This window comes from the organism of the source record quoted next, unplaced genomic scaffold (assembly GCF_019419815.1).
Source record: "Pyrus x bretschneideri cultivar Hongxiangsu unplaced genomic scaffold, Pyrus_bretschneideri_v1 Contig32, whole genome shotgun sequence".
Classification (NCBI taxonomy): domain Eukaryota; kingdom Viridiplantae; phylum Streptophyta; class Magnoliopsida; order Rosales; family Rosaceae; genus Pyrus; species Pyrus x bretschneideri.
In genome coordinates this window covers 5,219,435-5,240,588 of record NW_025999635.1, presented here as the reverse complement: position 1 = coordinate 5,240,588, position 21,154 = coordinate 5,219,435, and the positions used below count along the sequence as shown (strand labels likewise).

At 35.4% G+C, this 21,154-nt stretch overlaps 3 protein-coding genes across 3 annotated transcripts; 2 read left to right on the top strand and 1 right to left on the bottom strand.

Annotated features, from left to right (window-relative positions):
- The first annotated feature begins 7,651 nt into the window (after positions 1-7,651).
- Positions 7,652-10,645, top strand: LOC103963394 (putative glycerol-3-phosphate transporter 1). The gene is made up of 3 exons (XM_009376203.3): positions 7,652-7,789; positions 8,662-9,706; positions 9,836-10,645. Exons 2-3 carry the CDS (start codon positions 8,713-8,715, stop codon positions 10,396-10,398), a joined length of 1,557 nt encoding a protein of 518 aa, XP_009374478.2. The 5' UTR covers positions 7,652-7,789; positions 8,662-8,712; the 3' UTR covers positions 10,399-10,645.
- A 3,110-nt stretch (positions 10,646-13,755) lies between these two features.
- On the bottom strand, positions 13,756-14,367 carry LOC103932668 (short transmembrane mitochondrial protein 1-like). Its single transcript, XM_009342302.3, has one exon. It carries the CDS (start codon positions 14,157-14,159, stop codon positions 13,989-13,991), a length of 171 nt encoding a protein of 56 aa, XP_009340577.1. The 5' UTR covers positions 14,160-14,367; the 3' UTR covers positions 13,756-13,988.
- Positions 14,368-14,681: 314 nt separating this feature from the next.
- On the top strand, positions 14,682-19,602 carry LOC103932670 (E3 ubiquitin protein ligase RIN2). The gene is made up of 13 exons (XM_018643837.2): positions 14,682-14,835; positions 15,309-15,749; positions 16,117-16,194; positions 16,366-16,452; positions 16,548-16,669; positions 17,082-17,178; positions 17,281-17,386; positions 17,562-17,719; positions 17,821-17,958; positions 18,037-18,104; positions 18,209-18,439; positions 18,805-19,186; positions 19,318-19,602. The coding sequence occupies exons 2-13, from the start codon at positions 15,510-15,512 to the stop codon at positions 19,372-19,374; spliced, it is 1,764 nt and encodes a 587-aa protein (XP_018499353.2). The 5' UTR covers positions 14,682-14,835; positions 15,309-15,509; the 3' UTR covers positions 19,375-19,602.
- The last annotated feature ends 1,552 nt before the right edge of the window (positions 19,603-21,154 follow it).

Here is a 21,154-nt window from a genome sequence, read left to right as displayed (position 1 = left end):
ATATTTACATGGTATTCTTCGTCATCTTATGTTTTGACACAAGAATTTGGTTATTTTTTCAATTAACAGAGGGTTTTAAGAGAAGAATCAAAATGATTGACTATAGACAATCTCAAAAACCACTTATTTCTACTTTAAATCTCATGCCAAAATGAGGAGTTATTCTAAGCTCAAAGACTATTTTAGCTAAACGTCTATGAATTTTTTTTGTTACAATAATATTTGTACGACCATTTTCAAAAGGATAATGCTAGGGAGTAATAAAGAAATTAGAAAGTTTGATTAGTTATTTCTTGGTTATATTACAATATCATTTGTTCTTGTTTAAATATATACTACCCGATGAGCACACACTGTGTGTGTGAACAATTTCATTTTGTTTTTTCTTTTTTTTTATTTATTAAGGAGTGTGATTAGTATTTAAATTTTTTTAAAAAAAAGTATGAAAAAATGATGGTAGGATAATTTCTCTTAATAAGCGCATATCTTATCTTAATATTACATAATTATTGTTTTTTGTCATCCTTATGTAAATATTGTGTATCAAAAATGAGGCTAAAATATGAAAAATAGGGATATGATTGTCATTTTGTCAAAATGTACAAATTTACTATTTTGCCCTCCTCGTGTAAATATTGTGTATTCAAAAGTGAGGGCAAAATTGGAAAAAGGGAAAAAAAGTTGACAAGGGCTATTCTCTTAATAGAATACACACACACACACACACACACACACACACACACACAAATCACTAGTTGGTCTCGATGGCAAAGAAGGGGCATCTTCGTCAAATCTTTCAGCTACATGGAATGCCCATAGTATGTTTATATTTTGTGATATATGCATCAAGGAGGTTAAGGTCGGACATCGTCTGGGCACTCACTTTAACAAAGAAGGATATGCAAATATTATAGCTAACTTCAAGGCAGAGACAGGGCATGATTATGAAAGAGTGCAACTGAAATAAGGAGAGATAAGGTAACTGAAGATTGTCATTGCTACAATAGCTCCTCATAATTACATACGGAGGTATTATGAACGTGATCGTCATTTTGATGATCCCAGGGACTTTTGTGAAGAGAGCGATAATAGTGATGATGATGATGATGAAGAATACCAATATTATCAAGTTGAAGGATCACATAAGATAGAAGCATTAAGAAATAGAATAGCAGCAAGTTTGATGAATGCATCTAATTAGACTACTTTCAAGTACATTAACAATATTGTACCAATGAATTCTAGCTATTCAATCTAAAATATTTCAATTGAAGTAATTTGTCATACTAATTAATATTTAAGATAAAGTGTATAAATATTTTTCTTTTAAAAATAAGTATATTTGGTAATTGACCTTTATTTGTTAAGAAAATTAAAATAATGACACATCTAGTATTATACCATTTTTGGTCATTTTATATAGTCACAGCTGTTTTACATAAAAGTTTACCAAACATTATCATACTACTTTTTTTTTTTTTTTTTCAAAATCATTTTTACAAAAAAAGTTTACCAAACACTCTGCTGCTTCATTTCACAGCTGCTTATTGTCACAGCACAACATAAGTAATTTTTTTTTCAAAGCACAGCAATACCAAACCAACATTCTCTAAAATTTGAAATCTCTTTATCTAATTTAAGTCGTAAGATTTAAAATTTTTAAATCGTAAACTAATCACCTTTTTGAGTCTTAAAAAAAATTGTTTTAAAAAATGTTCTTAATAAATGTTTTGATAAATGATAAAAAAATTTAAATATGATACCAAACAGGTCCTAATTTTTTCAAAATTTTGTTCATAACAATGTACGAAAGAGATTCACAATGTGAATAACATGTATAACTTATTTTTAATACATTGCTCATTCATTTGATACATTTCAATGTCAACGAGATATATTCGATAATAAAATTTATAGAATAAAATGAAGGTGCAATTATCAGTCATAAGTTGCGTGTTATAGTCTTTATGGGGCCGGAATTTCGGGGAGAGTATAAACGCAACACGTTAGGTATAATTCCATCTGGATATGCGAATATCCTTTTCATGATCCACATTCCGCATGCTGCAGCTCTATTTGTGTTGTCGTAGGACAGTGGGCTGACGATTGCAGCCCTTACTGAGTTGTTGGAATTACGTTTTTACCACCGTGTTTGGGGTGGTGACTTTTAATCAATTTAACGAAATTGCCCTTAGTTGATGAATGTCCGCCTTGGCTATGTTCATATTTTCTTTGTTTTGGGCAATGATTGGTTGCGTTCTCGACGACATTGATTTTTTAAGGTTAGAAAAAAAAAGTAAAACTAACGAAAAGTTCTCAAATTTGTTTAGTTTTAATAAACATGATATAATATTATTGTAAGTGAATAATATCATAAATGACTTTTCTTAGTAAAAATGTCATTAACGTTAAAAATGAATAGTACTATGAGGGCGTGTTTGTTTGCCCTCGTTAAAATTCACTGGATTGGACTACTTTGCTAAGACTATTGATCCCGTGTTTGGTGCAAGCTGGACTAAACTTAAATGGGATTAAGTCGAACTCGTTTCGACTAAGAGCTTCACTAAGTCGTCCTAGTGAGACCCCCCAAAAACCACGGGATTGCTAATCCCGTCTCCAACTTCGTTTGCACATCTTTGTCGTTTGCAACTCCTACTCCCTTACTCCTGTCCAGATCTAAAACCCACCCCCCACCCACTGCCTAAATCTCAAATTCCAACATCTAAAATTCCCCCAAAAGCACATGCAGACGAATCTCCTGAACAAATTCAAAACAAAAACCTCAAAATCCAACATCTAAAATTCCCCCAAAAGCACATGCAGACAAATCTCCCGAACAAATTCAAAACAAAAACGCAAAATCACTAGAAAATCCCGAGATTTTCCGAGAAAATCAGAGGAGGGATTGGGTGGTGAGCTCTGATGAATCCTCTGCATAAGGAAAAAAGGAAGAGGTTAGGAAGAGAGTGGACAGTGGAAAAGAGGGGATGGGAGGGAGATGGACAAATGAAAATATAGAGCTGTGTACGGAGAGTGGAAGAGAATTCTAGAAAATGGTGAACTAGATGAAAAGAGGGAGATGGGAGGGAGAGGGTAGCAGAGGAAAAAGGAATGGGTTAGAGTGATATGCTTGGAAAAAAAATACTAGCCATTAGATAGGTGTTTTTAGAAACATGTAAAATGATAGATTAATAAAAAAAATATTAATAAATAGAGATTAAATAATATAGTATCTAAATTTAATAGTTATTCTGCTTCTTAGTTCGACATTGCGCCAAACGCTTCATTAAGTCAGTCCAACTTAGGGGTGTATTTAATTGGGATTTTGAGGGATTTTAATTTTTTTTAATGAATCTAAGGGTATTCAATTGGGATTTTAAGTGATTATTTGAAAGTCAAGGTGTATTCAATTAGAATTTTAAGATAGTTTATTAAAATCCTTAGAAATCTGGGTGTATTCAATTAGGATTTTAAAGAAATTTATAACATTCCAGATGTATTCAATTAGAAATTGATTTTAAAGAATTTGAGAAAGTTGAGGAATTAGTGGGAATTGAAGAGATTTCATAGTGTATTTTAAGCATCCACAAATCTCACATCTCCCCATAAGATTTCGAGGGAATTGAATCAAAAATTTATATGAAATCTCTACAAATCAATTAAACTCCATAAAAATCCATGGATTTATAAATCCATTAAAGTCTCTCAATTTCTCAATTGAATACAACCCTCTTAGTCTAATCTAACCCAGTTCAGCTTAGTTCCTGAAGCTAGTCCAGTCCGAAATAGTCCGGTGCAACAAACGCATCCTAAGTGTTTCATTAAGACTCCCTTAAAAAAAAAGGCTGAGTAACTTTCTAAAAGTTGATTTGGAGTTGCTTAAATTTTTTTCAAAGCTTGGACGTTAATTTTGTTTGGCAGATAAAACAATTCTTTTTTTCCTTTTCAAAAGTATGGGTTCAAAATAGTAGAAAGTAGTTTTACGAATATTTCTCAAGAAACGTTTTTTTTTTATTATACGTAGGTGAATAATATCAATTAATGAAACTCTATATTAACAATCCTACCCATATCTTATTTTTTTTTGCTAAAAAGCACTTGTAGTACTATAGTTTACTAAACACTTGTTTTTTTTTTTTTTCACAGTTGTTTATTCTCATAACACAATGCAGAATCAATTTTGAAAAAAAAAAAAACATAGTAACTCCAAACTAGCCCTAAGTGTTTCAAAGGGTGGACACGGTTGCAATATGTGACTATCAATTGTAAAAAGTAATTTACTTACTATAAAACTTCGATTCGTTTGAAAAAATTGCAATGTGAAAATGAACGTGACGAGGATGAAAATGAAATCCAACATTCACTTTGTTTTATTTATGTTCTCATATTGTTTGTGTAAGACACAATCTAATTAAGAATTCTCAAGTGCGAATAATGTTTTTTAAAAAGTTACATTGCAAATTCACTTTATACTGTTAGAAAAGAAAAGGCTACTAATATTTTAAAGAATTAATGTCACACTATGATTTGAAATCTCGGATTGATGTGTGTATGTCATTATTGCTTTTATAGGTGAGCATGCAGAGAAGATATATTTTGAATTACGGTGTGTTATGTGTGATTTACATGTTTTAAATGTATTTATATGCGTAAATTGACAAAAGAAAAGTCAAATATTTGAAGTAAATGAATAATTTTAGATCATGCTAGAAGAAACCCCTCATAAACCAATTAAAGTAGTTGAATTTACATAATAAAATCAGTTTTTATAGAATTTACATTAAGAATAGAGAAAATAATATTTAATAAACAATTGATTGAATCACATTATTGTTAACCCATTATGAGACTAAGCTCACCTACTTCCGTAGATAATATCGTTTGTTAAAAAAAGAAAAAATCATTTGACAATTAATTTAATCATATTAATATTCGGATGCAAAATACCTTTTTTTATAAAGAAAATAATATTTAATAAACAACTGATTGAATCACATTATTGCTAGCTCATTGTAAGGCTAAATCCACCTTATTTCCTTTAGTGTAGATAATATCGTTTATTAAAAAAAAAACAATAATTTGATAACTTATTTAATCATATTATTATCTGTGTACAAAGATATTTTTTATAAATGGTATTACATGCTTTTTAAAATGTTTTAAACACAACATTCATGATTTTTCTTATTTTTTATTATATTTTTCTTTCCCCTTCACATGGGCACCATCAACTTTCACTCATCCTTCCATTTTTTTTATATTATTTTCTCTCTTCCCACTTATATTTATATTATATTTTATAATGATCAAATTACCAAATCACCCATGCATTATTTGATATATTATATTAGGCCCCTTTTGAATTTTTTTAGCTAAAGGGCAATTTTTCCCTATTGTTTTTTGTCGAAGCCGTGACCCCAAAGTGCGGCTCTGGCTTTATATATTATAGATTATTATTATTATTTAGTGGTTATGTGGTATATCTTAGATTCAATATTTAGTTTTTTATTTATAAATGATGTCTGTAGTTAAATTATAAAGAAAACTAATAAAAAGGGTTTAAAAATTTTGAGTTTTAACGATAAAGATAAAATAAAAGGTGAGGTGAATAGTACAAAGTTTGACTTTTTAGTGTAAAAATATAATTTTTCGTTAAAGTGAACAGTATCGCGAGTTTTTCATTAAAACTCCCTAAATTATATACTACTGACGCACAGAATCGACAATTGCAATTTCTTTCTGTATTATAAAATGATGACCGTAGCTAAATTATATACTACTCCTGCGCAGAATCAGTATTGAAATATCTTTCCTTAAGGGCCTTTGCTTTAAGAATAAGGCATAAAGAAAAGGAAGGGAATATAAAAGATGTTGCTCGATGATGTCTAGATGAATTTTGTCAAATTTTCACCGTAAAAAAATTTACCATATTATATTTCGGTGTATGACATAAATCATTACTTAAATCAGACAATGAAAGCTCAAAATATTTTCTTTGTTTATTTGATAAAATAGTTCAACGAATAAATATTAGAACAACGGTGTCGTTTGATGTGCTAGCCGTTGGACCAGTCTGGGGCTTGGAACCAGCGACTTTTATATTCCATCATGTGTTGCTTCTGCATGCATATTTGCATGTGTCATTTTAATAATTAAAAAAATCCAAAAACCGGAGGGATTTCTGGACCATGGAATTATAATCACGTGTCATTATACAAAGTAATGGGATATTTGTGTTAAAAAATTAACAACTTAAAAAGTAAAACTTTCTACCACTTATATAATAACACGTGGTATGCCACCCATGTTTCGAGACAATGAAAAATTTCTCCAAAAATTGTGTCTGTGTGTTAGCGTTTTTTCCAAAAGAGTAATGATATACTTATCACATATTTGTACCATCTCTATACTAGAAGTATGGCCAATAACACATGTAGATCTCATCTGTATAAATTAGAGAGATGGTACGACCGGACAAATATATGATAAGACTAACATTTTTGTTCACGAAACCAATGAATAACACTATACTTACCACATATTTGTACTATCTTTCTAATAGAAATAGAACATAATAACATATGTGGATTTTATTTCTAAAAATACAATACAATAATCGTATAAATATGTAATAAAAGTAGTATTTTTTTAAACGAATTTAGAGCCTCCTAAAGTCAAACGCATCCCATTTTGTGGCGTAGATTTCAACAGGCAAGACTCATACGTCCACCAGTTTTGACTTCACGAAACATTTTGTAAAAACGACAAGTTATTTACCTTACATGGCTGCAGAACCAATAAAGTAGTTGAAATAATCGAGATTAAATCTGAACAAGTGTACAAATGTATGGACCATCAGCATTTTTGATATAACTAGAGACAATAAATACAAAAAAATTAGATTATTTTTGGAAGTTTAAAACTATAAAAATATGTTACGTTTTCTAAAGAAAGCGAAATTGTACAAGGACTTTAACGTGCACGAATCAACTCTTTAAAACTTAAATTTATCTAATTATAACCTAGTCGTTCAAGAGTAATGCTAATTAGATTAAATTTACAAACTAAATGATGTGTTATTAATAAAAAATAAGAATGTTAATCAACATTTAAGCAATAATCTAATTATCAATTTTCTTCTCATTTAGTTTATAAAATTTAGTCTCCTTAGCATTTCTTATTTTTCAAACTATTCCCAATGTTAGTATTTTGCTTCACAAAACTAAAAAACATATGTTTTTTTTTTGTTAGAAAATCGATATTTTAATCTAATATGTGTAATAAAACAAAATTTACAAACTTAATGCAGAGATGAAGCTGATCGACTTAACAAAATTTACAAACTTAATGCAGAGATGAAGCTCATCGACTTAACAAAATTTACAAAACTTAATGCAGAGATGAAGCTCATCGACTTAACCAACTTTGCTACGCTCAAATTTGCAAAAGAATTTGCAATTAGTGGAGCCAAGAGATAGAGTTGTCTAGAGCGCCAAAACAAAAGGAGCCAACTTATCAACCCACACAGGGGTATTTTCGTCATCACAAACTCCAATCCGAAAATCCGAATACAGTGAAACAGTAACAAGAAGGGAAACCGAGGGCAAATTCGGGATTCAACAACATAATATAGTATTACCACCAAGCTCACGTTGCTTGCTTTCTTTGCGCGTTTTCTTTAAAAGAGCTCAAACTTCCACGGGATACAAAACAGAGCATTTGAAGGAGGAGAGACACTGCGAATTCAAATACACAGAACAGTTCCGGCGAAGCTCGGATCTACTGACTGGTATGCTCCTCAGCTGTGTATTTTCATCTGGGTGTTTGTTTTTTTTTTTTTTTTTTTTGAAATTTTATGACCGTTTTCTTCCTCTCAGTTATCTATTTATCCGCTTATCATTCTGAATTGTTTTTTAAATTTTGGGTTTCAGAATATTGACTTTAATTATATATAAGGAAGAAATTTGAGGAATGGGTTGTTGTTCAAATATCCATTTTTGTTGGGCAAAGGATAAAATTTTTGACCGTTTCGTTTCTCTTCTGTTCTTGTTGGTCAGAAGGTGGAAGGTTTTCAATTTTCCAGGAAACGTCTTTGAAAGGAGAAATTAATTAATGGGGTTTGATCTGATTGTTGAAAAGATTATTACTTTTTTTTTTTGTTTAAATTTTAATTTATAAACTTTTGTTTCCCCTGTAATTCCGTGTAGTTTAGGTGCAGATTGTTTTAGTACATCTGCCTCTTCAAGTTGGATTTAATTGGATTTTTTAAAGTTTTCTCAGGATTATTTATAAATCTGTTTTTTTACTGTTCCAATTATTTAAATTTCTACTGGAATTGTGGCTACTACTGAAGGTGTTTGACAAAAGTCTAGGGTTTGGGGATTTCCTGCTGAATGAAACTTTGTCAAGAATGTTTGGAAGTTGGGAATCATGGAATTGATAGATTTAAGCATGTTCCTCCCACTCAACATATGATGAAACTTTGAGCTATTTTATATGAATCTGTAGTTTATTAAATCATAGCAATTGGTAATTTCATTGGTTAAATTTCCTAATCTGAATATATTACTGGATTTTAGCATACTAATAGTTTGTAGTTGTTTTTTGGACTTACAAGTTTGTATGCTGCTTGACTCACTCTTTCTTGTTTTTTCTCTCTAGCTTGAAGGTTTTAGTGGATAAGAGGAGGTAGAAATCAATTACTTGGGTTCAATGTCAGAGCCGGAGCCTGAGAAAAGTTACAGCAAGCCCCCGGGAATTCGGTTAGTAGAGCACATAAAGAGATCACCCCTTTCCTACAAAACCCACCAAGCCATTGTTCTGGTTGTTACATTTGTAGCGTATGCTAGCTACCACGCTGCTCGAAAAACCACGAGCGTGGTCAAGAGTACTCTTGATCCCGAATCTTCGGTTACGAGCTTAAGGTCTTGGCCATGGAGGATGAGTTACTTAAGTAAGCCAGATGAAAGCAGAAGGTTTTCTTGGGTTCTTGGAGATGGATGGGCCCCATTTGATGGATCAGATGGCACAGCCTTGCTTGGTGAAGTAGACCTTGCTTTCCTGGCTGTGTATGCCATAGGAATGTACTTCTCCGGACACTTGGGTGATAGAACGAATTTACGAATCTTCCTAACAATCGGAATGGTGGGAGCAGGGGTGTTTACTGCAGCATTTGGAGTTGGATATTGGGCAAATATTCACACCTTCTATTACTTCCTCGGCGTTCAAATGCTTGCTGGTTTGTTCCAATCGACCGGATGGCCTTCAGTAGTTGCAGTTGTTGGTAATTGGTTTGGGAAGAAGAAGAGAGGGCTGATTATGGGTATATGGAATGCTCACACTTCTGTTGGGAACATTACAGGGTCTTTGGTTGCTTCAGCCCTACTGGGATACGGGTGGGGCTGGTCCTTTGTAGTTCCGGGTCTTATAATCGCTACTGTTGGTGTGGTGGTTTTTCTGTTCTTGCCTGTTAGTCCGGAGGATGTTGGAGCCAGTGAAGAAGATGAATTGCACTCTCCCAAGAAAATCGGGGAAGGAGTAACGGAACCATTGTTGGAACCAGAGGCAAAAGTGCAGGAGAGCGCTGTCGGGTTCATAGAAGCTTGGAAAATTCCCGGAGTTGCTCCTTTCGCTCTATGCCTCTTCTTTTCAAAATTGGTTGCTTATACATTTCTATACTGGCTTCCTTTCTACATTACTAACACAGGTACTTTACCTTGCTGTTTTGAATTTGTTGTTGTGTTAATTGCATTTCTCGATTTGCTTTTGTATATGTCATAGTTCTTCATATCGAGTCTTGTTATTGACTTGCATTACTTGTTTATACATGTTGCAGCTATCGACGGAAAGTATTTATCCAGTGAAGCAGCTGGTAACTTATCCACATTGTTCGATGTTGGAGGTGTTCTTGGGGGAATCCTTGCCGGCCATGTATCCGACCGCTTAGGTGCCAGAGCCATAACAGCTGCAAGTTTCATGTACTGTGCTATCCCTGCTCTCTTTTTCTACCGAAGCTATGGACACATATCCATAACTCTGAACATTGCACTCATGTTCATCACTGGCATGTTTGTGAACGGGCCATATGCTCTAATAACAACAGCCGTCTCAGCTGATCTTGGAACACACAGCTCATTGCGTGGGAACTCGAGGGCATTGGCGACCGTGACAGCAATCATAGATGGAACAGGGTCCGTTGGGGCTGCCATCGGACCGTTGCTGACTGGCTACATTTCAGCCATAAGCTGGAGTGCAGTTTTCACAATGCTGATGGGAGCAGCTCTGATTGCAGGGCTGCTTCTGACTAGGCTTGTTGTGGCCGAAGTTGCTGCAAAGATTGAAGAATCAAGATCGCGAGGGTCTGCATCACGGCCTCAACCTGCAGCAATCGTTGTGTGATAATAATAGAGGAGAAGAACCTGGTTTTTTAATGAAGAGGCGACGGTCCTCCATAGTCATAGGAAGTAGAGGTTTTATCCTAAACCTTCTCCCCAGTTGTACCTCAAATTGAAGGGGAAGGGGAAGAAGGAAGGGGTGTTGTGTCTTTGTATTACATGTTTGTACATTATTTGTACGTTTTGTGAATATAATTACTTCATGATTGGGGAGGATGACAAATTAAGTCATTCCGGAACCGAAAATTCCATTTGTTGGCTGCTTCGTTTTTGTGCTTGAAAAACTGGTTCAGGAAACGTCTTTGAAGTATCTGGTTGCTCAAACACTGAAACATCCACATGCAGGGCGACAATGGTAGGGAAATGTTCTTCTCTTAGAACCTAGAAGATAACCGGAAAATATCACTATGACGGAGTTTTCAAGCTAATCAAGGCAGTATGTCCAACTTTTTCATGTGCTATTGCATAATTAACTTAAGATATCATCACAGTAGTAGCGTCTGATTGCGGCCGCAGAAATTGACTGTACGGGAAGGAGCTTTAGATCCTGAGGAGTAATAAGGGCCACTGGAAGCTTGTGCTCCTTGCTGTGTGTGGGGGGACCAAAGACGCTTTTAGCATAGCTAAATGCTCACCACAACCACAAGAACCTGAAATCCTTTGGGTTTTGGGAAAGGGAATGGTAGGCAGGTAATCCATTTGCCATGCAACTACAAGAACGGTTGGAGGGAGATTATTGGTGCTAGTAAGTCTATATATTATAGGCCCTCCTTAAAATTCAGTCTTGACAACGACTTTGAAGAAAAAGATGATGCATTTTTCATCTAATTTGAGTGTTGCTATTTTCGGATTCAAATACGCTCCCTTATTTGTTTGATGACAGACTTTTATATATGGAGAAATCTTTGTGGATATCAAAGATCATGTTCTATAGTGTTCTTATTTCACATATTATAATATGTGTAAACGATATAGTTATTATGTCTCATTTCTAAAATTTAATAATAAAGAATATGTTTATACGTGTAGTGGAATACGCGGTAGTGTTTTGGGTATACGAATAAAGTATAATGTTGCACAACCCCAATTTCCCTTATGCTCCCCTAGCTAGTAATATACTAAATGATGGGGGTAGTTCGGAAGTTCTTCTGCGAAAAGCACATATGCTCACAAATGTTTTGTTTGAAGCGCTTTCATTAGAATCACATCAAAACTTCTATGCAAAGTTCAATTGTTCATGTGGAAATCATATATGCTTATAGGCATTTGAATACAAACTCAGCAAACCCTTATACAGAAAGCACTTCTCAAGTGAAAAGCGCTTTAGCCATTTGAAAAAAATACTGCCTGAAGGGATGGCTGACTTTAAAAGGAAAGAAAATTTATAAAAGTTTGGTGCGGAGTCCATCCGTGACAATTGCATCTCAATAATAGTGGTTTAGTGATGGCGACGGACAATTTGCCTTGGTATAGTGTTGTGTTTTGCTACGTTTTCTCTAACATGTTTGTTGCATCCCGAGGGATTTTTAAGTTTGTCGAGAACACTGTTCGTTACATCAAGTATTATAATACAAATAATTGGTACTTAAAAAATAATTCCAACTACTTATACTGTGATACGTAGTGTACCGAACTATATTCGTGACATACTGAAAAATCTGCCCTTGCCTCACCTAATAAACCACAAAAATCACATAATTAATTCCTCGATTAAACTTAATCAAATCCGATTCCACTTTCTTATCCACCACAAATAAGATAGTGTCATACTGATTTATCCGCAAATCGATTAAATATTCAAGCACTAAGATTAAATTAATAACCTTTTTAACCATTTACTAATCCGATTTATATGAAGTTCATGAACCACAAACTTAGTTGCACGATCATGTCACAATTCCAGCACTAAGATTAAATTAATAACCCTCTTTAAGTATTTACTAATGAGATTCAAAATGAATTAAACCACAAACGATATAGAAGCCGATCATTTCATAAGTATTTTCTGGCCTAACTTTATCCATCGCAATGGATAGTGATTTTCACACTTTCATTTTGTCAGTCTGCAAGAGTCGAGTAAACAAAAGCAACACGCGATCGGGGCCAATCAGATAAATCCATCAGCGGGCTGGGCCAACAAGGGTCATGTTGGTTTGGATGTTATACAGCCCGTTTAGGATGAAATACTACGGAAGGCCCAAGATTGCGGGAGCAACAAAAGAAATCTGCACCAGCAGGAAGAAAAACCACTAGCAGGAAGGATAAGAACAAGCAGAGAAACACAGCCAAACGAGGCAGAAAAAACATCACGGCTAGAAGGAGGAATTAACATGAGGAATTCAACACCGCCTAAGGCGGGAAACCTTCCTGAGAGTAGTCGACAGCCACGAGAGTAGTCGACAGCCACGAGAGTGACGAACGCTTGCAGTCCCTAATTGTTCCTACCCTACCAAAAAATTTCCAGCTCTGACATGCAGAAACGCTACTAATCCTACTGGCGTTTAAGCATCATTAAGACATTATATCATTAAGACATTATAACATAATCAATAGACCACAAAAGACACAGACAGTTTCCATCAGCCAACGTGATTCTAGGCAAAGCTAGACACGCAAAATGAATAATTGCAGCCAGCAACGAAACTATGCTGCACTGAAGGAAACATCGTACCAAATACAACTGTGAAAAGGAAGAACCTTCTCAACAGAATGCCAGACCAAGAGAAGAAATGTCAGAGGCTGATAATAAATCCTACGGACTGTTTGGGCGATCCAAAGGAAAAAACTACAATGAAATCAGAAAGACGTCTCAAGGAAGCATGTTACAAATTGACTTCAAAAAGTGAAAGCACTATGTTACGAAGATAAAAGAAGCCTACTCTACGATGGCACTTCGTATGACCTCGAATCATTATATATTCACTTCAAGATTTTCTAGATCACAACCCGGAATTGTGACTCAAACAACATAAAATTAACTTAATGATGGATCATGCCAAAGTGTACTAATTCTGCTCCCTAATGTTTCTAAAAATTGGACATCCACCTCACACGCAATAATTTTTGCTCAACGATAATCACCATTGAGCATCCATTATTATACGCATGTCTAAGCCATTAAATTGAGCTGCTAAAAGGGGCTGAATTCTAACAGCTGACTATTTTCAATAAGTGAACCTGCACACTCCCACTTGATACTCTGCACTAAATGCGTACTATCAACTATCGAGCGAAATCTCTAATTCTTCGATAAAATCATAATTACCCAACAATAACTTTTGCTCAAAAGCGATTCGACTGAAAAATCTTCGCATACAGCAATGTTTACACAAATGCAGGCACAGCAGTAAAGTGCATAAAATTGTAAAACTCCTTCAAGGCTTTTCATTTACTATAACAAAAAGAGTATACATTTTGCATTGAATCGAAACCCGAAGCCCGAAAGCAACGAGTTCATCACAAATTACCTGTAACATTTTCTCCAGCAAAAATTTCATAACCGTGCACTGATCACGTCAGTTAATATTAAAGCAGAAAATTTTCCCAAAACGAGAACCTGGGTCGGAAACCGCGTCGTTGAGGAAGCAAGCAATCCTAGTCGTCGTCTCGCTTTTTGGGCTTGCGGTACTTCTCCTCGTATTGCTTGGCGATGAAGACGGCCTTGTCGCCGAGCTTCTTGATGTTCGGAACGTCGTAGTTTTGGGCTATGTAGATCCCGGCGACCGTGCCCACTAGGAAGGAGAAGCTGCTCTTTATTATCCCCATCCGAATTTGCAGAACAACAATCGATTCAAATCGATTTCTAGGGCTTCCGATTTGAATTCGAGGGTATTTATGGGGAAGAAGACATTGGGGCCTCTCAGAAAATTCTCTGTTAAGACGGTGTCGTTTTGGGTGAGTTGACTTGAACCGGTCATCAACGTACAGGCGCCCAAGGAGCCAATTTATTTAATTTTTTTCAGGTCTTATTCTTTTATTTTTAAGAATTTTAACGAAAAATTTTCAGTACTATTTATTTTAAATGAAAATTATATTTTTACATTAAAAAAATAATTTTTATACTATTAATTTTATCTTTTATTTTATTTTTATTGTTAAAATTTAAAATTTTTAAATCTTTTTTATTAATCATTTTTTTTATTTTTCGATATATTTTTGTTTTAATCTTTTTTTAATTTATCGTTAGAATTTGGGATCTTGCTTTTTAACCTTTTGCTTTCCACTTCCCGCAAAAATTGACCCAGCCAATAAACTGTCTTTTAGTAAATAAATAAAAAAATAAATAATAAATAAACAGGCTTTTAATCAAAATATAAAAACCAAAAATCAAAATTAATAAAATTAAAATCCACCCCTCTCTCTCTCTCCTCTCTCCGACGCGGGTGAATTTGCAGAAACTCCCCACCGACGCAGCGGTCAGCGTCGTCGCAGCTCTAATCAGGTCCTTAATTTCTCAACCTCTGCTGATTTTTCATTTAATTACTCCCAAAGATCGAACCTTTCTGCTTTGATTTCGCTTAATCACCTTTGGTTTCGAGCTTTTTACTGTTTTACCCGCGTTTTCATGGCTTCGAATTATAGGGCTTCTCGATTTTATGCTTTGGCGGTTTCTGATAGCAATTACAGGAGAAAGCCGATTCCTTTTGATTGAATTTATATTTTTTCAGGCATCTATGCAACTTGATCATTCGGTGGCGTCCAATTTGTCACATTTTGTTGGCAATTATAGTTTCGATTGCGAAATTATTTCTATAATGATTGTAATTATCACTGATCTGGGTTTAAAGAGTTAATTTTTTATTAATTAGGAATTGTATAGCATTCTAACAGCTCGTTCTAGTCATTGTTGTTGATTGTAGTGTTATTCATTGTTGTTTTGAGAAACTGTTCATCAATGTTGCTTTTTCATGGCAGGTCGTACAGTTTCAATCTGAGAATTTACCATCGTATGTTGACGATTAATTCCCCGTCATTTTTGAAGCTAACTTGAGGTCTATGCCCCGATTTTTTACTCCAATGACAAGATATGGTCAAAATGAGGAAGGGATCTTGCTAGTTCAGTGGTGATGAGAATTTCGGAGTTGGGATTTAGTAAAGAGGTTGAATTTGTTACCAATGGGTTTGAGATATATAGCCATCTCTGCGGCATGTACAGCAATAAGCTTTGCGGGTCTCCAGTTGTGGACGGAAACTTCTTTAGTTAAACTAAAATCAGATGGACTGATTGCGGAGAATTTGATTAATGCGGCCAATTTTGGCCATGTATTTGATCTGCTTTTGGGTTCTTATACTACCGTCGGACTGCTGGCAAATTTTGTACTCAATGCATTTATTTTACTCGTTCTATGTCTCAAGGTAATATTCTACCTCATCTGGAAACTTCTGTTGTTGCACAACTGTAAGTTTGATGGATGCATGAACTAGTGCAGTGGGTTTATAAACTTTATATTACAGTGAATAGGAGATTTATTAGTTTGTGGGTCACAGTTGTTGCTATCGGTTCTAGTATTACTTTCATATGTCGTGCCAGTTTGATGAATTTTGGCAAGAAACAATTTTTCTACATTTCCTGCTAGAGATGGTCATACCAGATGCCATTATTGAAACATGCAATAAAAATCTTGGAGCTACTAAACTACTCATTGTCTGTTTTCCTTTATGTATGTGAAATTTGTTTGAGGAAGGTTGATTTGATCATCTGATGTCTGTTTCTAATCTGCAGACTATATTCTTTGTGGAGTTGTATCCTTCTGAAACTCGCAAATTAATTGAACGCCTTGTCAATTATGTTATTTACAAGGTGAATACTTTAACTTGCTGTCAGTTAATTCGCTTGCTACCAGTAGAATCACTACTTTAATGTGATAAACTTTCCTTTTTAATTGTTTTATAATACTTAGTGTTTAATAACTCCATCATGTATTAATACGTATTGTTCAATGATTTATGCTTATCAATGAATGTCAAACAGGGCACTTTTCTACCCCTGGTCATCCCTCCTACAATATATCATGCGGGCATGTGGTCAGTCTGGTTGATTGTTCTTTGTTCTTTAAAGGTATATAACATGATATTTATCAAGAACATGATGTTTATGGAAGTATAGAAGTAAGTGCATACCTTTTTACCTATCTTTTCTATGTACTTATATAGATGTTTCAAGCTTTGGCTCGAGATCGACTTGAACGGTTGAATGCATCCCCTTCTGCCACACCATGGACATATTTTCGTGTGTATTCAGTGTTATTGCTGGTGCTCACCGTTGACATTTTCTGGTATTGCTTTATCACTTTTCTTGGAGTACGAACTAGCTCTCTTGCATGTCACTTATCATGTCCATTTTGGGTGCATAACAGGATAACACCACAGGTTACAGGGTGAAATACTCTTTTATTTTACCTTTAAAAAAATTTCTGTGTATGTCTAGCAGTATTAAACCACTCCAATGCCACCTTTCTAGGCCAAGTTTTTCTTTTGCCTGGACTAGATCATCAATCAGCTTGGATTTTTTATTCCCAAAACCTGCCGAGAAAATACTTGTAGTGGATCAGTTGTTTAGTATTCCGAAATTATTTAATTGATTCATGAAGTCTTTGTTCACATAACTGTGTGTTGCTCCTCTCTCGTTGCATGAGTTTGTATTACTGAGAATTGGTTCATTCTGTATATTTTGCTCGGTGCTTGCAGGATAAGGCTGTGTGTGGTGATATATAAAACACTGGGTTTATCCATGTTTCTCCTGTTATTATTTGAGCCTTTCAGTATTGCATTTGAGACACTGCAGGTAATCTCCTGGGAATTTTGTCATGAAACGTTATCATGTTATCTGTCCAATTTTAAAAAGATAGTTGACAGTGTTGGTTGGCTTGTCACAATGCTTTTGTAGGCTATTTTGGTGCATGGATTTCAGTTACTTGATATATGGATCCATCATTCAGCATGGGACAGTTCAAATTGCGAGGGGTCTAAATTATTTGATACATCAGCAGCTGGTAGTTCTCCAAATTTATTTTTATTTTCTCACATCGTAAATGGGGTTGTTGGGGATGTTCCTATTCTCTATAGTACGTTGTATTGGTAACGGCTTACTTGAGTTTTCAGATCTAAATTGGGGGTTATATGTAGTCAGGTTATAGTAGTTACTATTTTCATTTTGTCTCACTGCAGGTTTATTGTTGGAATGGAAAGGCAGTCTTACTCGGAATTTGGGATTTGTTCTTGATATGGCAACATTGTTAATGGCCCTTGGTCACTACGTGCATATTTGGTGGCTTCATGGCATGGCATTCCATCTGGTGGATGCAATCCTTTTTCTAAACATACGTGTAAATATTTTCATTCTACTTTCTATTGGAACATCTGTTTTCTTTCTTACTTGATTCCCCAATATCATCTTATTCCTAATTAAGGATTCATTATTGAGCAGGCCTTGCTAAGTGCAATTTTAAAACGTATAAAGGGGTTCATCAAACTGAGGAAAGCCTTAGGTGCTCTTCATGCAGCACTTCCAGATGCAACATCTGAAGAACTACAAGCATATGATGATGAATGTGCAATTTGTAGGGTATGATTAGTTTTTCCCCGAAATTGGTTACTATTTCAGTTTTTTGTTGGCTCCCCAAACTTACTTGGAAAATGGCAGGAACCTATGGCTAAGGCCAAAAGACTACACTGCAGTCACCTTTTTCATCTTGCATGCTTGAGATCTTGGTATGGTTCATATTATTTGTTAAGTATACCCTTACATTTTCATATTTTTTAATTTTAAAGCATGTGGTGCCTAGGAAAATAATGAAAGTTATTAATAATTCCAGGTTGGATCAAGGTTTGAACGAGATATATTCATGTCCGACTTGTCGCAAGCCACTTTTTGTGGGCAGACCTGAAAATGAAATACATCCCCGCAGTGAAGAAACTTCGAATGATGAGCAGCTTGCTCGTCAAATAAGTTCAGGACTTGATCGACAAAATACTCCTGGACATGCAATACCTGCTGGTGTGTTTCCCAATCAGGCTCAGAACCCTGCAGAAGGCGATCCATGGAGGTACGAAACCTTATTAGGAAGTATTGTAGTTTCTCTTTGTAATAAATTCCATAGGGTGATTAGATTCCAGTTCATAAACAAGAAGACAAATACTCTGTATGGTTGCATAATCCTTAAAGAAGCATGCAAAACAGGCACTCCTCGTTGCTTTTTTTCTTAAACTGTTTGATTGCGAAGTAATAGAAAGCAAACAATTTCTTTCCCGTTGCTGTTTATTCCTTATACGCTCAGATGCTGTAAAAGAAATTAAATCTGTTAGAATAAAACCGCATCAGGTAAAGACTTCCATTAAAAAGAAAAAATAATTGTTTATTAGTTTATATAATACACAATATATATATCATGCTTCTCCTTATGGCCCATAGGGGTGCAGGACTGGATCCAGATTGGTTGCATACTTGGCCAAGTCAGGGAGTTGACGGGGCAGGTCCTTCTACAGCCATAGGATCTGTTGGACTGGGGAGAGTTCAGATGATGATGAGGCATCTTGCATCTGTAGGGGAGACGTATGCCCAAACGGCACTCGAAGATAGTGCGTGGAGCCTCTGGCCTATGAATGCCCCTCAGGTTGCTGCTACTGGTCCATCTATTCCTCCTGCTGATGATGGAAGAAACCATGGAGGAGCACGAAATTTACATACGAGGACCCCCTCACGTAATGTGAATGACAACCTAGCAAACATACTTGCCATGGCTGAGACGGTGAGGGAAGTTCTGCCTCATATGCCAGATGACCTAATTTTCCAGGTACAGTTTGTTTTTACGACACAATTATGCTTTTCGTACGAATATATTGTCAATTATCATTTTATAACAATTATATCGAAGCTTGTTTTTAAACTTTCATTTTACATTCCATAATGTATTACGTTTCACAGGATTTGCAGCGAACGAATTCAGTTACGGTTACTGTGAATAATCTTCTCCAAATGTGACGAGGCATTGTATCTTCTTTTGTTGTAATGTGTTCCCAAATACCCGAAACTAGTTCAAGGTTGTCCAAACACCACGATCGTCCTCTGTGAGACTGTTTTCCCACCCACTGTACATAAAGGCAGCTCACCGGATCACTTTTACCAATGGAAAGACGGAAAAGAGGCACAAGTATAGTTTCTTTATTTTGCAATTCCCCCATGAAAAATAAATTTTCGATGTGTATCGTTGATTGTTGTTTACTGTGGTTTGGAATTTGCCATTCGGCTGGCTCGGCCAGAAGAGTTGGTGCATACACGAAAATCTCCCCTGTGGTTCATAGCTTTGCAAGAAATATGAAATATGCAATACCCAATTGTGCGTGTATATCGAGTTTAGATGAAAGTAGTCAAAGGGCAAAACGCCGGCTGAACGACATGGGCGCTTAGATGACCAAGAAGTGCTGGGTTTGAGACGACATGAGTCGAGCTATTTCGTCAAAGCACAAACACCAATGGCTATTGTCTAACTAAAGCCGTTAACAAAACGAGAGGGGAGAGGGGGGGGGGGTGTGTTCTTCAAAATGTCAAAGTCAACAAGCCATTGTCTCTGCACGTGTCAAATTCTGGTTAAACTGACCCAAATTTCTGATTTTCTTCTGCTTTGACTTTCCTACTATGAAGAAAAGATGTCTACCATACGATTCTAATTATTAAGAAAAGAATAGGCAGCGATCTCTAGCTCAAGTGATAAGGAACACCCGACATCAAATATTATGTTCAATTTTGTTTTTTAAAATATTGTATGACATATAAAAGAGCGATCTTAAGCCAACAATGCTTCTCGCTTTGAGAGGGTTGAAGGAACGTCTTTCGTATGTTGTTTTACTCTTGCTGCAAAGAAGCTGTTTCTACAACCCATGAGAAACAACATTTCCGTCTTGATTCATTGCTAATCAATCTATATATTAACTTTGTCTTTTAATGGTCTCTTTTTCACCTGAATTTTGTGGGTATGGTTTTTAACTTCACATTGAGGGTCCTTTTCAAAATTCAATGGAGTTGTTAATGTTGTCTATGTTATTAGTGACAATTGCAGCTACTGTTTTACTGAGGTTCAACCATTTTTATGTCCCCTTGCACCCCTTTTTCTACTCCAAACAGTGCCTTCTGTCTCTCACCAGCTCTCGTCCTTCGGCAGCCACGAGAAGCTGGTCGTAGGCTGAGTTTCCTTATGTCATGGTAAATAATAATCCCACCAAATTAACCCACGATTAAGCATGTTAGGTTAATGTTTTAGGGTAAAGTTTTTGTGCAGGTACGGAAGTTCGAGCAAAAAAGCATGCATGCAACAGACACGGATCGACAACCATGAAAATCTGACGGAAAGAATTGAGGAGGTTTTCGATAGAAACAAATCAACGTGTATTTTCTATTGTGCCTTTCCACTTTTTGCCTCAACTTATTTACTTTTGGCCTCAGCACATTCCCCTTGGTTCTATATTTTTATATGAACGCCATCGACAACGATGCTTCGAAGTTCGAATTTACAAACTATATAGTCCAAAGGTTTAATTGTATTTTACTGATCTAATTGGGACCATTGGGACCATGAAACTATTTCTTGATGGGAAAGCAAGGTCTTAGTTCGATGTGAATGCAGGTGAACACTATCACGTGCTCGGGATTTTGAGGCGTGACTGAAAAACTAGCAATACATTGCGACTAATTTTTAAGTGCAGAACATATGAATTGACTAATCCCAGCTGCAACAAACCTACTTTTCTCTTTTTTGCACAAAGTA